The sequence below is a fragment of the Styela clava genome, chromosome 1 (assembly GCF_964204865.1).
Source record: "Styela clava chromosome 1, kaStyClav1.hap1.2, whole genome shotgun sequence".
Taxonomy (NCBI): Eukaryota; Metazoa; Chordata; class Ascidiacea; order Stolidobranchia; family Styelidae; genus Styela; species Styela clava.
Window position 1 is genome coordinate 25,064,819 of NC_135250.1, and position 20,419 is coordinate 25,085,237.

The following is a 20,419-nucleotide window of genomic DNA, read 5'->3' on the forward strand; positions in this document are numbered from 1 at the left end:
ATGGACAAATAAATATTAGTACTCAGTAGTAGACCATTCAAAATTTGTGTAGGATATTTATAACGCGTGAATACCGTAATTAAGCAAAATAAAATCAAGCATTGTTATTTGTGCAAACAGATTTACAGTAAATGTAAGAAACGATGATGCAGTAATTAAATATTTCATTACTTTTTTGACAAATGTAGTAGAATTGCCTATCGCATTCCACGTCAACCCACTGGTACGTTTCTCTGCCAACAGTCAAACAGTCTTCATCGAAAACTTTTCCCTCCTTCCCAGTTGGAATCCCACCGTTTGGTTGATTTCTTTTCCTGAAAAATTCAAATGCAATGTTATTATATTCTTTTAATTAATTTTTTAGAATCCAGAGTATTATGCCAATTCCAATCACCAATATAAATATTATTACCTTGATAAGGGGATGCGCACCAAGTCTACAAATAGACGAAATATAAAGTTACTAAATATGTATAGATGGAAATTTTCAATGCCTGGAATAGTTTATTCAATTGCTAGTAACTACAACCTTGAAATACTGGTATTCATCATGTTCCATTATACGGCTTCAGGTTTCACTAATGAACCCAGAGATAAAATTGAACCACGGAAGAAACCAGTGTCATTGCTCTAAATCGCACTTTCAGTTAATTATCTTTCGAAAAAAATATCGAGAATAACAAATATTGCACGGCGTGAAAGTGACTGTAAACCAATTATCGTTCACTGTCCGTATCTGATTATAAAGCTTTTATATTTACAACTCCGCGCATTGAAAAACAAACCAGTTTTGATATCCCACTTCTCCTCTCATTATCACATCAGTACCATCCAGCCATTTCCAATCTCCTTCTCTAGCTATGTCGTTGCCTCCGATATAGAAAGTGTTATCACCCCAATTTATTCTGAAATATGGTTGTTAAAACAAGAACAAGATTTAGAAAAAATTAAAAATGTAGTATATCCTCAACTACTTCCATATAACCTAACATCTGATTCCATCAAAAACTGATAGATTGTTTATTAGAAGAAATAATAACATTAAGCTGTGCACTCAGTATAGATGAATTGCTTCGTATGTCATATATTACGAATGAAATATGCATAAGCAAGTATTCTCACTTAAAAGTGGCATTGATGACATAAGTCATTTTTTGATTATCAACTTTTGCCAAGTATCCTCCTAGTGATTCACAGGCAGCTTTTGCTCCTTCGTAATTCTTTCTGGTATTGTTGAAAAAAGTCAGTTCATACTGATCCACACATTTTGTTGTCCATTGAACTATATAGAAACAATTCGAAAATAACAGTTGGCAACATTGTAAATAAAAGAATACCAGTCGATCGGTCATGAATTTTTTAAAACGCAAAAATGTTAGCGATGTTACTCCAGAATAGTGAGAAAATAATAGGAATTAACGAAGAAGTCGGCAAAAACTGTTTGCGTAATAATTTTTTATAAGATAATTAGTTTGCCTAGCCCATTGTTCTTTTACCTCACATCTGTAAAATAATATATACTCTCTTTCTTCCGCTGTTGATCAATATCACTATAGGATCAAACTATAAATATTTTGCCATGCCCGTACATAACACGTTAAGACGACATATCTATTTCAACGTGCAATGTTATTACTATATTGAAAAAATTATCTTACTTTGTGCGTTTGAGACTCCAAGTATTATTGACATAATGATACAGAGTATTGATATTCCAAACGCGTTCATTTTCTCTGCATTTCAATAATTCTATTCAAAAGCATAAATACAGCTTAACCAGGATCAGTTTTGGATGTAAGATGTGAACTTTCCTAGTTCCGATGTACAGAACCGTATGAGTTCTTATTTACGTAACTGCTGAAACTATGTTGTCCAAATGGTGTTAAATATATCTAGGCCTATTCTTTTTAGTGAATCAATGACTACACAACAAATTCAAAATCTCATAACGTGTTAATTTTGGTAATCAGTACAAACTCTCTACAGGAAAACATTTTAAAGTGTTTGTTGCCGCCCACGGCGCATAGTCTAGAATAGTAGTCAGTTGTATTGTTGGTATAGAAAGTCAGTAATCATTGAAAATAGTTTCGGGGTGTTCTTTTTTATAGTGAACTTTCATGTGCCTGTTACTACAAGAATATGTGAAAATATTCACACTAATGAAATTTCACATTAGATGCAGCCTTCGAGAGAGAAATAAAATACATAAATATATATGTATTATGTGCACTGATACAAAACATTTTTTTCGAAGCTAACGCGTTCGGTGCCCATTGGCATCTGCTGCAACATGTATGCTTCCACAAAATAATACCAGTAAGGGAATAGATAAAATATAACTACATGACACGGCCATTACTATACAATTCAAACGATAATTAATATAGTGATGTCAGAAATGGAGAAAATGGCATATCTGCAATTTTTCATCTTTATTCACTTTATAAAATTCTAGCTGAAATCGTTATCGTTCAACCCCGCCGCCACACACGTCACTAATCAACTCTAAACGGCCTGCTGCCGTTTGCACAGTTCAGAAAGATGGTTCACGATGTCGCCCTGTGTCAGCCCTCAAATTAACATAACATGGCACCTATTCATATGTACTAACATACGTTGATAAGTTCTACCCAAGACAATACATATTTTCTTGTAACCCGGTCGACAGTCAAGAGTCCGACAGGGTTCATGTCTTATCTCGCTATTGATGATGTTAAGGATATGCTGCCCACATATCCTTAACATCATCAATAGCGAGATAACTGGCAAAACAATGTTGCTTTCTCAATATTACACTAGTAAGGTTAAGCTATGTGTCTTATCTTAAGCGCTGTCACGTAATAAAACGTAAATTTGGCATGTATTTGGAACACACACACACAAATAGGTTGAGTATTAACAAAATTGCTTATTATACTTTACACCTCACTTGTCTTTCTATCATGATTTATACAATATTTGTGAACAGAACTGAATATGGTTTCATCATGTCATTATATGAAATATAAATAGTTTTGTTGAATTGTCTGTTTTCAACATATTGCATTTTACCACAACTAATATTCAGTACTTAAAAATTGAAGTAGTTCGTAGGTGTCTACTTATTTTTCTAATTGCTGCGGGATCCAGTACTTTAAACAAATTATTGTTGTTTTATTATTAATCGTGTAAACACCTTTTTGACGTTTGACCTCCATGCAGATATATTCAAACTTTGCTCTCGTATTACTGAAGTGATGATGTATTATATAGATAAATTTTCCCATAATTTGCAGAAATGAACATGACATAATGTATTAATAAAAGCCGAAGGACTTCCCCTCTTGATATAGGAAACATGGGAAATAATTGAAATATAAGACTGACAATAACTTATCATGGCGGGTGAATGCACTAGGCAGAAGCATGCGTTATTGCAACAAAGGTCTTTCATCCTCGGCCAGTATCACACGTTTGATATCATAAAATATCTCTCACTGGCTATAAAATGAATGTCGTTTTTCAAACCTACGTAGCCTTCATAAAAGAAATACAGTATAGTATATGATTTCTTTTGTCGTATATAATTTTGTTTTTTGATTTAGATTGAGTATATTGTTGATCCATAACTTTGGCACAATCGTATTTAAAATGTAGCTTTATGCGTGTGACATAATTTTATACTCACGCATCTACGAAGCATCTATTACGCATCAGCTGCTGAATCTTGCCAAATTCCCGGAACAAAAAGAAAATGTTACCTGAATTCGAGCCCCCTAGCATTGATAAACTTATTGTCATACTTGTCGCTCTATAGCGTGACTTATGTTAAGCATTTAGAATTAAACCAACATCGATCACGTCGAACTCTTCCAACAGTTATGTCTTCAGTGTTACGTAAGATATTTTAGCCGTAGATATATTTTTAAATGCAGTTTAATTTTAACACGTTTTCTATCTAATTAAACCCTTATTATACGGATGTTTTATGAGTACGAAGTACCAAGGTATATGCTTGTCTATTTTTACGATTTTCTCCACAGCAAGTGGACTCAATATTTCACCCTGAAATTTTTCTTTTAATATCGTTGTTACGCATTTTTCTCCACAATAAGTGGGCAAAACGATTTCACATTTTCCGCACTCAAAGATAGAAGAGATTGCTACAAGCAAGTCTCTGTTTTTTTTCTGAGCCCCTACGGACTCGACTTTTTTACCCCAAATCTTTCCATTTACGCATATATTGCGCCACCACGTTGTCATTTGTTCAATCTATAGTGCGCCATTATTTCGGCAATCCCGATTCTCAGATAAGATCTTACTGGTACTGACGGGGCTTAATTTTTCAATTTTGATTTGAAAGACCTTATAACATATTTTCGTGTCTGTTGCATCATCTGCAAATAGTCTTTTGATATTCGTATATATACATATATTTGAGCATTGCTGGTTTTTAAAAGTGATAAAACTTTATTCTAAGTGCACATACAAGGAATCTTGTAGACGTAGAGAATAACAAAAAATGGTTTTAAATTACGTTAACATGCGCTGCTTCTGTATTTGGATTGGTAATAGTCAAAGTTTTGAGAATCTGAGCTTGAAAAATTAGTTGTCGTCAGTTAAGCGCTTTGGTGAACGAGTGTAAAAATTTATATGTTGAGAATGATTTCATTTCTTCCATTTAACTTCATTAGAATTAATTTGAAACAAAGCCAATCAACCAATACCAATACTGTGTTGCCAGATGTACTGGATTATGATAGGTTAAAGGTGGAAGTTGACGAGAAATGCGCAACAGTTTTCTTTGAATTATTGGACACATATTGATCGTTTTGTTATAATGAAGTAGCAGGGGCGTAACTAATAAATGACATAGTCAGAGTGTGGTCAGTAATGACATATGCAAAATGTTTTACTCCACGCCCATTTGAAAGACTTGTGGTACTATACTACACTCGATCCAGTTACGATAGCTGTTTCATAGTTCCAGCTTCGTTCAGGATGTGCATTTGGGGAAATTGTGGGCAGAATATTTCGTTTTGTCTTTTCACATATTTGAGAATTAATCTCTTATCCAAACAATGACCACACCAAGTATTGTTCTCGTTTTTTTATGTCTCGAATGAAATAATCAACACGCATACTTTGAGGCATCATAGGAGAATACACCATTACAACATGACATACATTTCTTTGTGCTTTTATTAGAATCATCTTTTAAAAAGAATATGCATAAAACAGTTATTTACTTAAACAATATTATAATATATTCAAACATGAAAAAAATCAAAATAAAACGATTAACATGTATTTTACACTTTTAACACCCGAGTGTTAACTATTTTACGTTTTGAAATCACATAATCTTACTATAAAATAACCAACCAGAAGCGTGTTCCAAAAATATCTTTATGTTCGGAAAAATGTTTGAAAAGATGAGAAAACTAGGTATTCACTTTTAATGTGAATTATCAGGTTTGGCGTGTACAGCTATCCATTGACATTTCCGTTGCATGACTGGGCGGGTATAATGCCCCCTGTGTGTCAATTGGTCTCAAACTCGACTGTTTCCACATTTAGTTGAAAGCTTGAACAATCTTTTGTGAATATACTATAACAGGCTCTTATTTTTGTATAATCAGCCATTCCTACTTCAAAACGCAAATATCGGATTGTATCACCACAAGGTTTCCAAAACTACTTCATATAAACGTACGTGATTGGGATACTACACAAGTAATATGAATTTACGATACAGTGAAGAAAAAGTATAGAACATATATAATTAAATAACTGTCGACGCTATGATTATTATCCTGTTATATTCAATAAATCAGAAAAAGAAAAAAAACATAAAAGACACTCAATTAAATAACTTTGAGTATTGTTCATCTGTGATGAATAATGAAATACACTAAAGAATAATGAAAATAAACGTTTCATGTCTTAAAGAAAAGTTAAAAGTTTGAATAAAGATCGAATGATTTCAGATATTCCACGATAGCTTGATAGCAGAACTTGTATTGATCCTGAAATAAATTATACTTGTGTTTTAGAAACCAAAGCAGTAATACGTGGTGAATACAAATGAATATTGAATAATATGTTTACTATCTAATTTATGTACACGGTTGTAACTGGATGTCGAGATCGCGAACCTAGAATGAAAACATGTTTCAAATTTTTGGGCCAAAGCAATTTACTTTTCACCACTGCCATTACAAGTCGGTGTCATGTACTATAAATAGGCCTTTTTTAAACGATTGTTTTATGAATCATTTTCTGAAACAATTCTCAACACTCTCAAAAATTAAAATAAACCGATAAGGTTGATACAATAATTATAAATACAGCTAAAATATACATATACAACCTATTTGCGTATATATGCAGCCAATTATAAATCCAACGCACGTACATATGCAGCCATTTACACTTATACATATACAACCAATTAATTATAAATGCATGTATGACCGTGTTTTTGAAATCAGAGCGTTATCTGTTGTCGAATAGGCGAAGCATCACGTGAATGGAACTATTATAGATGTATTTTGTTGGTGTAATGATGTGCTATTTCGCTTACAATAAATAAAACGATAGGCAACGCTAAATGCATACTAAATCGATTACTTTTGCATGCACACAACTTGAATGGCTGTATGTGTATATTAGGTTGGTTGTATACTGGTATCACTTCAACTGTATATGTGATGGCTGTAGATATATTACCCCATTTACGTTACATACTCACTCACGTGAATGAACATTTATATGCGTAATTTGAAAAACCATTCCACAATAACATAATTAGATTACCGAGGTTGATGATTCATCACGTTACTGTGATGAATAAGTTGGGCGACTTCCATGTCACAAGAAATGAGAAGAAAAACTGATGTGACTATTCTTACCAAATTTTCCACCATATTTGGTCTTCCATCTCTGAGATCTTTCACGGCTCTGAAAACATCAATTCGATTCTCGCATTTCAATCGATCTATCAGGTTCACTGTTGCACAGAATACACCAGTTCGACCGATACCATCACTGAAATAGAAGATATTAAGAAACAATGTGATTATTCATTATTTTTTTTGGCCATATTAGATTTGGACTAAAACAAAGTACACAGCTACAAATCGTTGAGAAATAAATCTCATTCTCGAAAAAGTACTGATGGCGATAAATACCTGCAATGTATGAGAGTGACTCCATTCCCAGCTGATCGAATATTTTTCTGCATTTTACTAACAAGATCGATTAATTCTCTTCCATCTTCGGGACAACTTGTTGATTTCCATCCAATGTAATGGAACTGAGTCACTGTTTTCTGAATAAATGAGAAAATGTTCAGAAATTTGTTTGCTTTATATAGATAGACTGGCATCAGTAGATAGAACAGTAGATAGACTGGCATCATTACCTACTTTTTCAAGGGTGTCTATTACAACTTCGCTCCAAATGAGCTACTTATATGTTTTTTTTTTATAAACACAGGAATTCTACGTTTTTTTAATTTTTAACCAGTTCATTGTGATATTGAAACCTGCATAAGGGTTAAAACTTGCGACCTGTCAACCCGCGATGCCAGAATAGTTAATTATTGCAACCTACTGCATTTTTTATTAACTTGAAATTCATATAGAAATGATAGCAATGACTCACCGATTGAGATCCTCTTTCCACTCGAATTTCTCTCTCTGTTATGGGAGCTTTTGTTTCCTCATTAATCCTAGTTACAGATAAGTTATTCCATTTCATAACTTCACCAACATTTGTAGGCCAATACTGAGCACATTGTTCCTGAATTTATTAATAAACAATAAGTCAGTTCAGCGGAACAGCATTGCAGAATTTGGTTTGAAGTAAATAAACATGAACACGATCTTGCGTTAGTTGGCAGTCTGATTTATATTTTATACTTCTAACCTCTTTCCCTTCTTTGAGTTTCGTCAACATAACGATTGTATTAACGTTGTTATCCAGAATCAATCTCCAGAATAAATCAATGTTTGATGAAGTTGGACCTTGAGATGCGATCATTGGACTTGATTCATCATTGCTCTGAAAGTAGTATAGAGTATATTTCTTTCAAGTAGTTTTCGTTCGGGACCAAATAAGTCATTGGCCAATGAAATGATTTTATTAACTTCAAATAAATTTGAATTCTGAAACGTGAAGTTCAATAATTTTTTAGAAAATGGCATTGTTCATTTATATGTTTTTATTTTATATATAGACCTCCAGAGTATGGAGTTGAATAAATAGTTTAAATTTCAAATGTACCTCTACCCACGAAGCATTCATATAAGGAATCTCATCTTCATCTTGTTGCATGAATATTGTTACCAGTGTGTAGTCGTCTAGAAAAAAGGGGGTTAAAGACAGATTGATTTAGTAAAAGTTGATTTACATAGCAATCATTTACATCACCCTGAGGGTTCGCGGCGCTGTATCGGCAGGACAATAAAATAATTTGAAAGGTTGGATATTTTAAACGTTTATTAATTTTGTCCAGTAATGAGAGTCTATTGAAGCCTTTCTTGAGCATTTTAAAGACTTTCCCAATCTGTATAAATATGTCAAGCAGGCAAATGTGGTCAACAAAAATTGGCTTTTCTAGTTATATACATAAAAGAATGTTTAATTGGGAATATGAAGTTTACAAAACCTACATGGAATAGATTTCTTTGATCTGTTCATTTTCTTATTTTTACCATCGAGCCCACGCAATTTTGAGTCTTTCATTGGTCCAATTCGATTTAAATCTTCAAATTCTTTCTTTATTGAAGCTTCGCCATCAGGAGTCCTGGAATTTAAATTTATTCGATACTTGTTATTGTGATAATTGATATTAGCGATAAGTGTAAATTTCCAAGTTTAGCTGGAAAAAGGAACGGAAAATACAGTGATCTGTACTACCAGGATCTAGTGTAGTTTAGTGCCTTAAGTACTTCTAGTAATTTTTGCATATGTAATTTTGGTACCACCATCCGACAACGTTACAAAAAAAATTACTTTACTTCGACCCTACTACTGTACAGACTGACTGGGCATTTAAAAATACAACTTCAATACTGAACCATGCCCTCACCAATACGTATACGCGAGCAAATCTGTGTAGGAAAACCGTAAAGCCTTAGTGGGGAGTCATTTACCAAGACCGAATATATAAAAGGAAATTTTTCAAACTTTATCTTTTCCAATTTAGCTTTTGCTTCATCAGAAGATAAATCTCTGCCTTCAATCAAGATGGCTTCCAATACGAGCTTGTGAACGAGAACGTATTGATCCTAAATAAATATTAATATTATTGGACAGAAATTGGACCTATGAATTGTTTGGGTATTACTTATCGATTTTAATTGGTAAGTATGTTGATAGGTATGTTTGTCTGTCTGTCTGTTAGATGCACGCGAAAGCGAGATTGAATCTGCTCCAGATTTTGCATGTGCATTCATTATATGTCGGACCAGAAGCCTATTGATTTTGGATGAAGTATGTCGTATAATTAGCGAGTTACTAATTAATTAGTAATTGGACACAAGGTGTCACTATGGAGTAAGAGCGCTGTTTTGGGATCCCCTAACTTTCGATCGATAAGTCTTTGGTCTCTGACCGATATTCTCGTTGTGTTGTTGTTGTCGTTGTGAAAAATCGCTTTTCTCTTCAACTACTTGACCAATTGCTTTGAAATATTTAGTAATTAAAAGATTGTTGTTGTCGCTGGAACGCTATTAATTTTGTTTATTTCGAAAAAAAAATTTGTGGGATCTTTGGGATTCGTTTTTCACTTCGAAGTTTTGTGTGATGACGTCATCAATATTAAAAAAAAGAGCAACGTGCCTTGGTTCCGTGATCACATCTCAGTGATATGGTGGTCAGAATACCGGTCCTGTAAAGGATTTTATACTACTTTGTTTTGTCCCTCGTGTCCATATATTTGAGCATTGCTCTCTTGTTGAACATCTGATTCATTTCAGGGTGCAGTTGCCAAATAATGAATATCACGGTATGGGCAAAAATATAAGATATAGCTCACCGAATTTTGCACCATCTCCACTCTCTGTTTCCTCATGTTGAGAACGCAAGCAAAGGCGTCAATAGATCCTACAGACTTGCTTTCATCAAGCAGAATATCAAAACCAATCAATGTCCCAGTTCGTCCTGCACCGGCGCTAGAGAGCCAAGAAAACGAAGGTGTTAAAATATTTCGCGATAATTTGTTTGTCGTAGATCATACATTTTTGATAGATCCTATTTTGTCTGTTTACCATCCCTATGCCAAAGTAGAAATTTAAGAACCTGATATTCATGTAACTCGCGGATTCTACCCACGAAAAATTCACTAGAACAATATCGAATAGAAAGCGTCGATATAACGCCGACGGAGCATATCATAAAATTTTATTTATCTTCATATAAGTTCTACAAATCTGTACGTCTACAGAAAAGCAATACCAATGTCTAAGATGATCTTGAGAGGTTCAACAGAGTTGGGTGTTCGGCATTTCAGAGAAATGAGGTTTGCACATAGTTCTAAAATTGATAATTTCAAATAAACTTATAACGATTTACAGGCTGTGCGTTGTAATACCTGCAATGGACTACAATTGGAGATCCCTTTCCGATTTCCTCATAGTTTTCCATCACAGCCCGATGCATTCGCAATAAATCTGAAGTGGTTGCCGGTGCACCATGGTCAGGCCATTTCAAGAATTGGTACTGGTATACATTTAACGTGACATCAAGACCCTAAAATAAAGCATTTGATTCTGAATGTATAGGTCAGCGACCTATTTACATTTTATTTTAGGTCGTGGCCATACGCCAACGCAACACGGGTCATGTGCCAGTTAAATTGCGGTCAAGATAATAATTCTACCTCCTCCAACGTGACGTCAGATCAGTGCTTAGGGGAGGGTACATTGTGTGATGAAAATAATTTCAACGTTAAGCAGCAGCAAAATTGCAAGATTCATCAAAACCGGCTGAAAATCTCTCATAAAAATTGAAGAAACAGTGCTTATATACCCATGTAAACTTAATATCATTGGTTATAGCGCTTAATTATGATAGGTGGTTACAGATACTACAGACATTGTGCCGTACGAGTGATATTTTACACTGAACTTATGGATATGCAAAGTAATTTTTCTTCATATGTTTACTCGTATTTTAAATATTAAATTAGACATAATTGCCTTTGCTTTGAATTTCATCGATAATTTATGTGTTATTCTCAAAATGTGTTTACCATCATGCCCTATTACATAACATATGCAGTAACTTTTCACGCTAAACCAGTAACGACGTTATAGGTGTCGCTGCTTGAAAACCTCATGAAGTTCCTCGCGACTCCTGTCCTACAAATAGCCATAATAATATTTTTATTTTTGTATCGACTCTAGTACACATGCTTTTGTGATACCAAATAAGCGATTGACTGACTGACTGACGCGCTTTTTTCTTACCTTATTACGAGACTTCACAGTAAAACTTCGCTTTATAAACGAGCCGTAGTTGACTTCGTGTACATTTTCCACGAGCACGGAACCAAACTCCTGGTTTTTGTTCTCATCGGGCCAATATTTTTCACATTTTTTCTACAAATAGAATTTAATTGTGTTCAATATATTTTCTTGCGCCAAGCATTTTTGTAATGCTCTATCTTATCCATATGTTGCATAATTCTATGGATAATTGAATTGTTTTAGGATATTTGGGAATTACAATGTCTATCACTGAATAACACACTGGTGAACAGTTTAGGATTTACATATTGCCCATTATCCACTTTGGCATGGAATCGTTCGTCATAGAATTTTGATATAGACGTCTTTTGTCAGAATTTTGGTTCAGAAATACAGTTGAAGTCAAATTACCTTCCCAGCCTCTTTTTCCTTCGTTAACATCACGATCAAATAGCATTTATGTTCAATTATCATCTGCCAAAAATCATTTACAGTTGTTGCAAGAGGTCCCTGAGTTGCGATGTATTTACGTCGCTTGTTGTGACCCTTTAGAATAAAATTGAACATCCAATTTAAGAGGTCAGATTCAAATATTTTTGCGATGAGAATTTTCTTCAATTTCCAGTAACCTTTATCTGATTGCAGTTTTGCAGAATAAGAAATAATACGAAACGACGCAAAAGTCGACAATATAATTTCCGAGATATAACCTAATGTAAGTATGATTCATTTGATAAATGATTTAATTTGATGTGTTTCAAGTCATATATATTAGTTTACCAAGTATAGTATCACTATATTTTTAGTTGTTCCATCATACATTAACATTTGGCATATATATATATCCATTTTTCACTTAACAGTGATACGAGTGTTTTTTGAAAGTATGGTAAAGGCTTATAACGCGTACGTAAGGTAATAAATCATAGCGGTTTGTTTTATACTTACATCAATATAGCAGGCGTTGATATATCCCGAACCTTCTGGTGATATTTTCACTCGAGTTTCATCAACTGAAAACGGGGAAGTTCACAACTGAGTCATTGAAAATCATCATAATCATTGAAATCTCGTTAAGATGTCAAAAATAGGATGCTGAGCTTTTTTATTCTTTAACCCCGACCACTCGAAATTTCTTATTGTAGTTTTAGATTGTAGATTTTTTTCAATATACTTTATTACTGAATGAGAAACATACATGCCGGATGTCCGATCAAATTTAAATGAACTTTTGTATTTCCATTGTGTTATTCTCAATCTTTCTATGACCGTCGGATCGAAGTCTTCTAGGTTTGACTAATAAAATCGCCATTACAAGGCGTGAAGGTTATTGAGATTTCAACATTAAGGTCAAATTGCACAAAGAATCACTTTCACTAATGCCACGCATGAGTTTGCCTAGTGAAATATGTCGTTGTCTATAATCACAATGATGTGACGAAATACTATTGTGGAAAACAATTTACAGTATACAACTCACATGGAAGAATATTCTTGTATCTGTTCTTTTTTTTTAGATCAGGATTGGAAGCAAATTTTTTTGGCTCTCCTAATTTGGCAGCTTCCGAAAGAATTTTCTGAAACGCAAATCAAAATACAAATGATTTCAATACACAGGGAAGAAATGTATACCAATCTAAGGTATTCAGATATCTAAACTCCTGACGGTGAACATTTCGAGACTGTTGACAAACACATTCGATGGGAATGAACAAAACATGAGAGCGATGCTCAAATACATGGACACGAAATCGTACGGGTATACCCTACCCCTACAGCCTGTCACGGTAACGGCGGACACCGGAAGGTAGTATGTGTACTAGAATAAGTTTAGGCCATAATTTTAGGTACAAATACTACGGGAGTCACTTGGCTAGTCCTCGAACTCGTAATAGAACTGAAATAAGAAAAATTGGAATAAAATTATTTCCTAACCTCAACCGGGTACACATACTACGTCCCGGTGTCCGCCATCTTGGTTCACATACTTCGGGGGTACCCAAAAAAGTTCCAGGCGCTATAGAGCATATGTAACCGGTAACGTTACTCATTCGCTAATATAAACCGTGCCGTAATTTTCGGTATTTACCCTGGTATAGCGGACTGTTTTCATGATATTTCGCTTATTAAATCATATCTGAGTATATAGAATTGTTCAGGTAGGTTAAAGTGAGCGTTTAACAAGGCTTAAGTCATAGCATCATAGAGACATAGACTATCAGTTAGCTATCCAAATAGCCCAATATTACATTAATTTTGCATTGTTACGTCATATGCTATTTTTTATAGTTAATGTTTGTTACGTGACCTTGTTACCGGTATCGATATATAGGATACTGAACTAGACTACCAAGACTGGATATCGAAGCGCGGGGGAAATTATTACCTGAAATTGATCCAAAAACTGTGAGTTTTCTTTTTTTCTCATTGAATTGTAAACTTCTTCTAAATCAGAAGTGCTGATAGCGGTATCGGAGGATTTTGAAAATTTGAATTTTGCCGTTATGTTGATGTAGGGACCCAAATCTGTAAACAATTGTTGAATTGTGATTTTAATTATTTTTATTTATCTGAACTATGCTGGATTATATGCCTCCGCCACGTATTCGTGATATTGAATTCAAATCCTTGTTCATATTTTATGCTTGGGATATAGTGATTAATATGATCATTTATATATTCATATTTACTGTACTCTGATATTCTGAGATATTAGTAATTGTCAACCCACCTTCCTCTGCATTTATTTGCGTCCTTGGTGCGCTCGGCGTGTTCGGTTTGGTTTGTATTTTTGAATTTGATTTTCTGAAAATGACAAATACATCAGGCTAAAATATTTAATTTACACTTTTCTGAAATTAATTTAGTACGCATGGAATCTTGGGTGAAAATTGCAAAATACCTTTTTGTTATTAAGATCCTTAATTGATAAAGATTACAACTGTTTCTGTAAGTATTTAATACTTTGTTGCATCTCACGAAAGATTTATAAATCCAATCAAAAACTTACTTGGTGGTTGTGGCATTTTTTGCTGTCCCAGCGAAGGCCATTTTAGTATAACCATCGGTTGATTCTTCTTCATTTTGAAAATTCCTGTTGCAAAATAAAATATGTGTGACTGCCAGTGGAAGAAAAGCGAAGTTGCATTGTTCCCCAAAATAAAAATTTAAAAACACTAAAAGTCTGAACGCTAAAAATGAGAAGTGGATGAAATTGTTATTGTAGGAAGGCGGGATGGTTGAACTCCATAGTGAAATTCATTTGGCGTAAAATAAAAGGTTGGAATCACCACATTGAACCCCAAAATTATAAAATTAATGATATTTTGTCTGTAGATAGTTGGGGTAGTTGAAGTTGCTAAATGGTTGAGCCTCAAAGGGAAGCAGGGGATGAAATTTATAAACTTCATTCTTTTTGGGTTGTCCGTTATTATTTTGCCAAACTTTGGCGTCTTTGTAAAATCAAGACAAATCCTTACGAGGTTGATGAAGTATTTTTGTTTGTTGCAGTAAAACCCACTTCAGCATAACCACCAGTTGTTGCCTCTTCATTTTGAAACTTCCTGCTGCAAAATAATATATATATATTAGCTAATTCATACACTTCAGTAGTTAATATCTTTTTCCATCTTCCACCAACAAAATGATTGTGAATGCTAGATGCTCAAATATATGAACACGAAGGCAAAAACGAACCAACCATCCTATCGTGCATTTCCGATATCATATAAACTCTGACTTTCGCGTAACACGAGGTCGCAAAATAAAAACGGAATATTTGTTCCTAACAAAAGAAAAATGAGAACAACAACATAATAACAAAACAATTTCATACATTTTGTATCCAATAAATGTAGGCAATATCGGAAAAGTTTTACAAGACTCACGAAGCTGAGTCCGGTCTTGTTGGGATAACTTCGTCCACCGAATCGATTTTGCTTGATATACTTTTCGCTTTGCTAAAATAACAGTATTTAATTATAATTATATAAATTTGAAGTTAACTATTGAAGTATTTTTTAATCTTTTAAATTTTGAATACGCAAATATACGGATGGTTAGTGTTTAGGCTCTGAAAAATATTTTATATTAATAAAAAATATTATTCCTATATAAGTGGTTTCTATAACAATAATCTGAAACAATTCAGACAAGCATTTTTATCAATTACTGAATACTTGTTTGTAGCTTCATATTGTGAATAAGAACTCACCGTCGTTTTATCACTACAACCATAATCAGCAGAGCTATCAACAAGCAAGCTCCAGCTACTATTACTGCAATTATCCAAGATTGAAAAGCATTAGCATTTCCTGAAGAAAAAAAAAAAAAAATACTTTCATGCACTGCTAGGTATTTAATTCAGCTGTTTGAACCAAATTACCTAAAATTGGCAGTTTATCCGACATACCTGCTCATGTACTAATTCGCAATTCTACCGTGGCTGAGATAGAATCTTAACTTAAATTGACGATCTGCTGAATGCTATTATTGGAGGAACTATACTCACTAAATGGTGTTGGCGGACTCGTTTGCATGCAGATATCATTTCCACAAGGCGTTGTTGAGACAACAAACACACTGTAGAAAAAAGGAAGCATTACGCAAGGTAGTTTGTACACCTGTATTTTCAGTTGCCACTTGAAAAAAAGGGTGAAAGGGGGAAACTTTATTCCTTCAAAAAGTATTCCTAGAAGAAGCATTATTAGATTATGTAAATATTGTGTTTTCGGTGGCCGATTTCTCACACACATTCTCGAAGCGAAATTGATATTTTTGGAATTTGTGTTGTCGGCAAATAACTAACTTACCTGTAAGTTTTTTCTTTGTCAAGTTTCCGATTTTTTCCTGCAATCGATGTATTTTCCGAGACACTTCTCCGCCGCCTTCTTTTTTTGGATACGATGTCGATTGTTTGGGTAACGCTACAAAAAGATTCTAATTCATCGCCAAGATTGATGACTTTTTCAAATCTGCAATAAAGGTGTATGTGTAATTTAAAAAAGAAAAGAAAAATAAATGTTCGTTTTTGCAGCGCGAGGTAATGATTTGATGGGAATGTCTGCTGTAGAAAGAATTTTGGATCGACGCTACACAAGTTATACTGGGAAAAGAATTTTCTTATAAAGAGCAAAAATCATTGATTAGCGGAAAGTGAAATAAGCATGTCAAACTAATTTTATTTGAAATATTAAAATACCTTCTATTTTTTGTTTTTATAACAATTTGAATTTTGAAAAGGTCGGAAAATTTATATCAAAACACTGCACTTTATTTCACCACGCGGTGACGTGGTCAGACGGCAATTTCATTGGGTGTATTCTGACGAATGTAATCACGTTACGATATTCTTACGGCGTACTTGAAAACTGGAAGCGCGACTGCGATGTATTCAGTGGTTGAGCTCTGCGCCTTGATCAAATTCTCCATGCTGAAATTGATATTCCGTTCATATGATCCATCTTTTACGATGATGAATAAACAGCTGAATGTAATGAAAATATTTACAAAATAAACAAGGAAGCAATGCAATATTATACTGACACAAAGGTCAAATGATTAAATTATCACTGCAATGCCAGCAAAATTCCAGCCAAATGGTAAAATATTTTACTGCATGCCATTCAAGTTGTCTTCACAATTAAAAAAAAAAAGCATTGAAATTTGGGTTAAACTATGTATGCGTAGCCAATAATATATATATTTGTAACTGCTTGGTCCATTAGTTGTGACAAAACCCGCCTTCGTGTGCTATAATAAGTGGATGCTACTAACTTAAAATAGTAGAGAAAATGCGCAAGATTTGTTAGTTTCAACGGCGTCGTACAAAGTGCCATGAATAGAGTGTTAGAATGAATTAGAGCTATATTTCTTTGCACTAATTTTCTTGTATAGTGTCATGTAGTAGTTGTATTCTTACAATACAAACCTCAGCAAACCGTTGCTTTCATCAGGTTTAGTCACGGTTATTTTGCGAATCCCGTCACTGTCGATGGCGTCATCAGAAACAACTGGTTTTGCAATTTCATTCGGAGCTGTTGGAGAAAGAATTCGAAAATTTTTCACAAGATCAAATTATATATCTAATATATATATATGTACAATTCAAGTATTATTCACAAATATAATACGCAAATATAATAACAAATACGCTGCTACAAAATAGTCTAGTTTTGACATTGACAGTGCATATGATTTTCGACTGTTTCCGCTTTTGGAGTTACTTGAATTATCAAAATAAAAAGATTAAAAAGGTATGTTGTATAATACAATAGACACGATATTGGCAGATCTACACAAAGTGGTACAACGAACATATGCTTTTATTTCTACGGGCATTTTGATTCGTTTGGGGAGATCTGGCCAGTGGTGACGTTTACGCATGTCAACTTTGGCGTTACAAAACCAAATTTGTATATTTTTTCGAATTCTGATAAATATTGTTTCAATAGTAATATGCAAAACCTGGTATTATTATGACTCTAATTATGGGTGTTTTCTTTATAGTAAAAAACATATCGAAGTGGGAGCTGTCCCGCGGCAGTTTGTGAGAAAAAAATGTTATTTGAACTGACATTTTAAACTGCGGCGTAATAACATTGACCTTTCAAATTGATCTTTCTTTACAGCTCGGTTGCCGCATAAAATTACCATTACCAGATCAAACATTGATCAATAGCTCGACCACATATGGTTTGAATTTGTCGTAAAACTTCTATAAACAAAATTTTTTGCTCCCCTGTTCGATCGCAAAGTGAACTTCAAGAGATAAATCAAGTTTCATGTTCATAAATAATTGGCATTGAGTTTAATCCCTTGAAAAGGTAATATGAAGTAGATTTATACAGCTCATAGTTAGCTTCTGGTATAAACAGGGATAAACAAAAAGACATGTACTGCAGGTCTACCATCTCTTGCCACCCAGATTGAAGGGTCTGAAGACTAGTAGTCGAATAGTACCTTTATTGATATAAATAAATAACGAAGAATTGTCTTTGAGAACGCAAATTTAATTACCGTGGTATAAATTGATGCCACTGCTTCTATGCCCCATATTTGTTTATGAGTAGATTACTAGTAACTGCATTGTTGCGCAAGTATAATTTTTGAATGAGTTTTTGCCACCTGTGTCTGAAATTTCCCATATTCGTCCATGATTTGATTACTTTTAACTGCATTGATACGTAATTTTTGAGTGAGTTACTCCTATTTGTTTCAGAAATATTGGGCACCATTGATAAGTTATACACAAAACCTGCAGTTTTTCCAACACAATATCCGGCTGAATTTACTGCTTCGCTCAGTCCCGCACATCCAATAATCTGCATTGATACTGTGCAGTTTCGGTTGGGTACCGGAGTAAAAGATTGCTGCAATGATATGTTGAATGAGTCTTTATGGTGAGACTTTACGTTCGATCTTGTGGCAATTGTAGTGCAATATCTTGTGACCTGGAAAATAGGTAGATATTTAACTACGGTATTCTGACTCTGAGCATCACTAACAAGTGAATCTTTGTAGCCGAGTCATTGCCGAGGCTTCCAGTCAGTATGAAACCGCTTTGTTTTCGAATTTCTCGTGGCTCTAAACCAATTGCTCATATAACTTAAGTTTTCATGTGAGAAAGTCTATGGCATTGGAACTCAGGATTGAAAAGATGAAAAATATTGGAGTTTCGGCTATTTCTACTTTATTATGATTTGAACTCATTTCAACTCTATTTAATTTGACCGTTGACACGCTTCTGATTATTGTTAAGGGACTCAATCAGTATATACTTGTGTATCTCAGGCCAAATTCACCAGCGTTGAAAATTACTTAAATTAAACAATGTCCATATTATGTTAAGGAAATTTAACAATCTTTTAAGTAGTTCTTCCGGTATTGTTTAATATTTACTTCACTTCACTTCACTTACTTTTAAACCTGTAACGTTTTCTGGTTGGTTATTATTTTTCCAAATCCATTGCATAGAGCAGTTGGCCGATAGAGATGCAGATGTCACAGGTTCGGTTTTTCCATCTGTTGTTGCAGTTGCGTTTTATGAATATGCAGAGCCGCATTCATCTTTTGAGACGCAAACTACGATCTTTTACATAATATACATTTACGCATTAAATTATTAAACAGTAGTATTTTAAAAAATGACTTCTCATAATACTCGGGAGCTTGCAAAGTTTCCCACATGCACGCTGTGTTTGTATTTATCTCTGGAAAACAGCTTTAATAGCAATGCTGCAAATGCGAAATATCATCACTCTGTTGCGTGATGCAAACATTTCACTTCGAATGGCGCCTCGTTGTCCTTCCTGTTTATATGTGTATACATGAAATCTAGAATAATTGTGTTTTTGGCGAAGAACATTGCCATCACCATAACAACGACTCACCGTTACATTATATTCAGTAGTTGCTTTTAATCCCAAAATCTCACTGGTCACTGATGTGTTTGATTTTGGGGTAATGAATGTTGAGAAGCTTTCTTTAGTATTAGAATCATTTGCTATAATTCTGAAACGAAATATGAATATATATATTGGTAGCAAACACTTTCCCAGACACTTTTCTCGTAATAAGTCAGTGCACTACGGACATATAGACGTACGCTTTTACCGTTATGCGAAAGCCATAAAAGGCGTCTTCTGGATAATACGCAAATATTATGATTTTTTTATATTTATAAAGTAAATTAGTTAAGAAATTTATATGGGAATACTTACTTGTGTTGAAAACCAACTGCATATTTGCTTGGATTCCAAGTAACGAACAAACTCTGGTTACACAGTGAATTTGTAATCGATGTGATTGTTGGATTACCATTTACTGTAAGGGAACCACAAACATTTGTGAAATAACTCAACAATTCAAATCTCAAATTTCATAATGTCAATATAATATTAAAAAAGGAAGTATTAATTACCTTCGAAGTCAAAATGTTTTTGAACGCCCGAGTTATGAACACG

General features: G+C 34.0%; 2 protein-coding genes across 2 annotated transcripts in view; both read right to left on the minus strand.

Moving 5' to 3' along the window:
- Positions 1-20,419, minus strand: part of LOC144422776 (uncharacterized) — a 49,749-nt gene that overhangs the window by 9,267 nt on the left and 20,063 nt on the right. The window lies entirely within an intron of this gene.
- LOC120335109 (receptor-type tyrosine-protein phosphatase epsilon-like) lies at positions 5,164-18,510 on the minus strand. The gene is made up of 25 exons (XM_078114107.1): positions 18,474-18,510; positions 17,386-17,491; positions 16,819-16,941; positions 16,268-16,429; positions 15,967-16,037; positions 15,670-15,769; positions 15,344-15,415; positions 14,936-15,019; positions 14,467-14,550; positions 14,188-14,261; positions 13,843-13,982; positions 12,937-13,033; positions 12,405-12,469; positions 11,868-12,002; positions 11,457-11,588; positions 10,580-10,737; positions 10,025-10,160; positions 9,175-9,275; positions 8,658-8,791; positions 8,269-8,345; positions 7,912-8,046; positions 7,648-7,785; positions 7,173-7,312; positions 6,894-7,029; positions 5,164-6,008 (listed from the first exon to the last, which is right to left on the minus strand). Exons 1-25 carry the CDS (start codon positions 18,508-18,510, stop codon positions 5,937-5,939), a joined length of 2,709 nt encoding a protein of 902 aa, XP_077970233.1. The 3' UTR covers positions 5,164-5,936.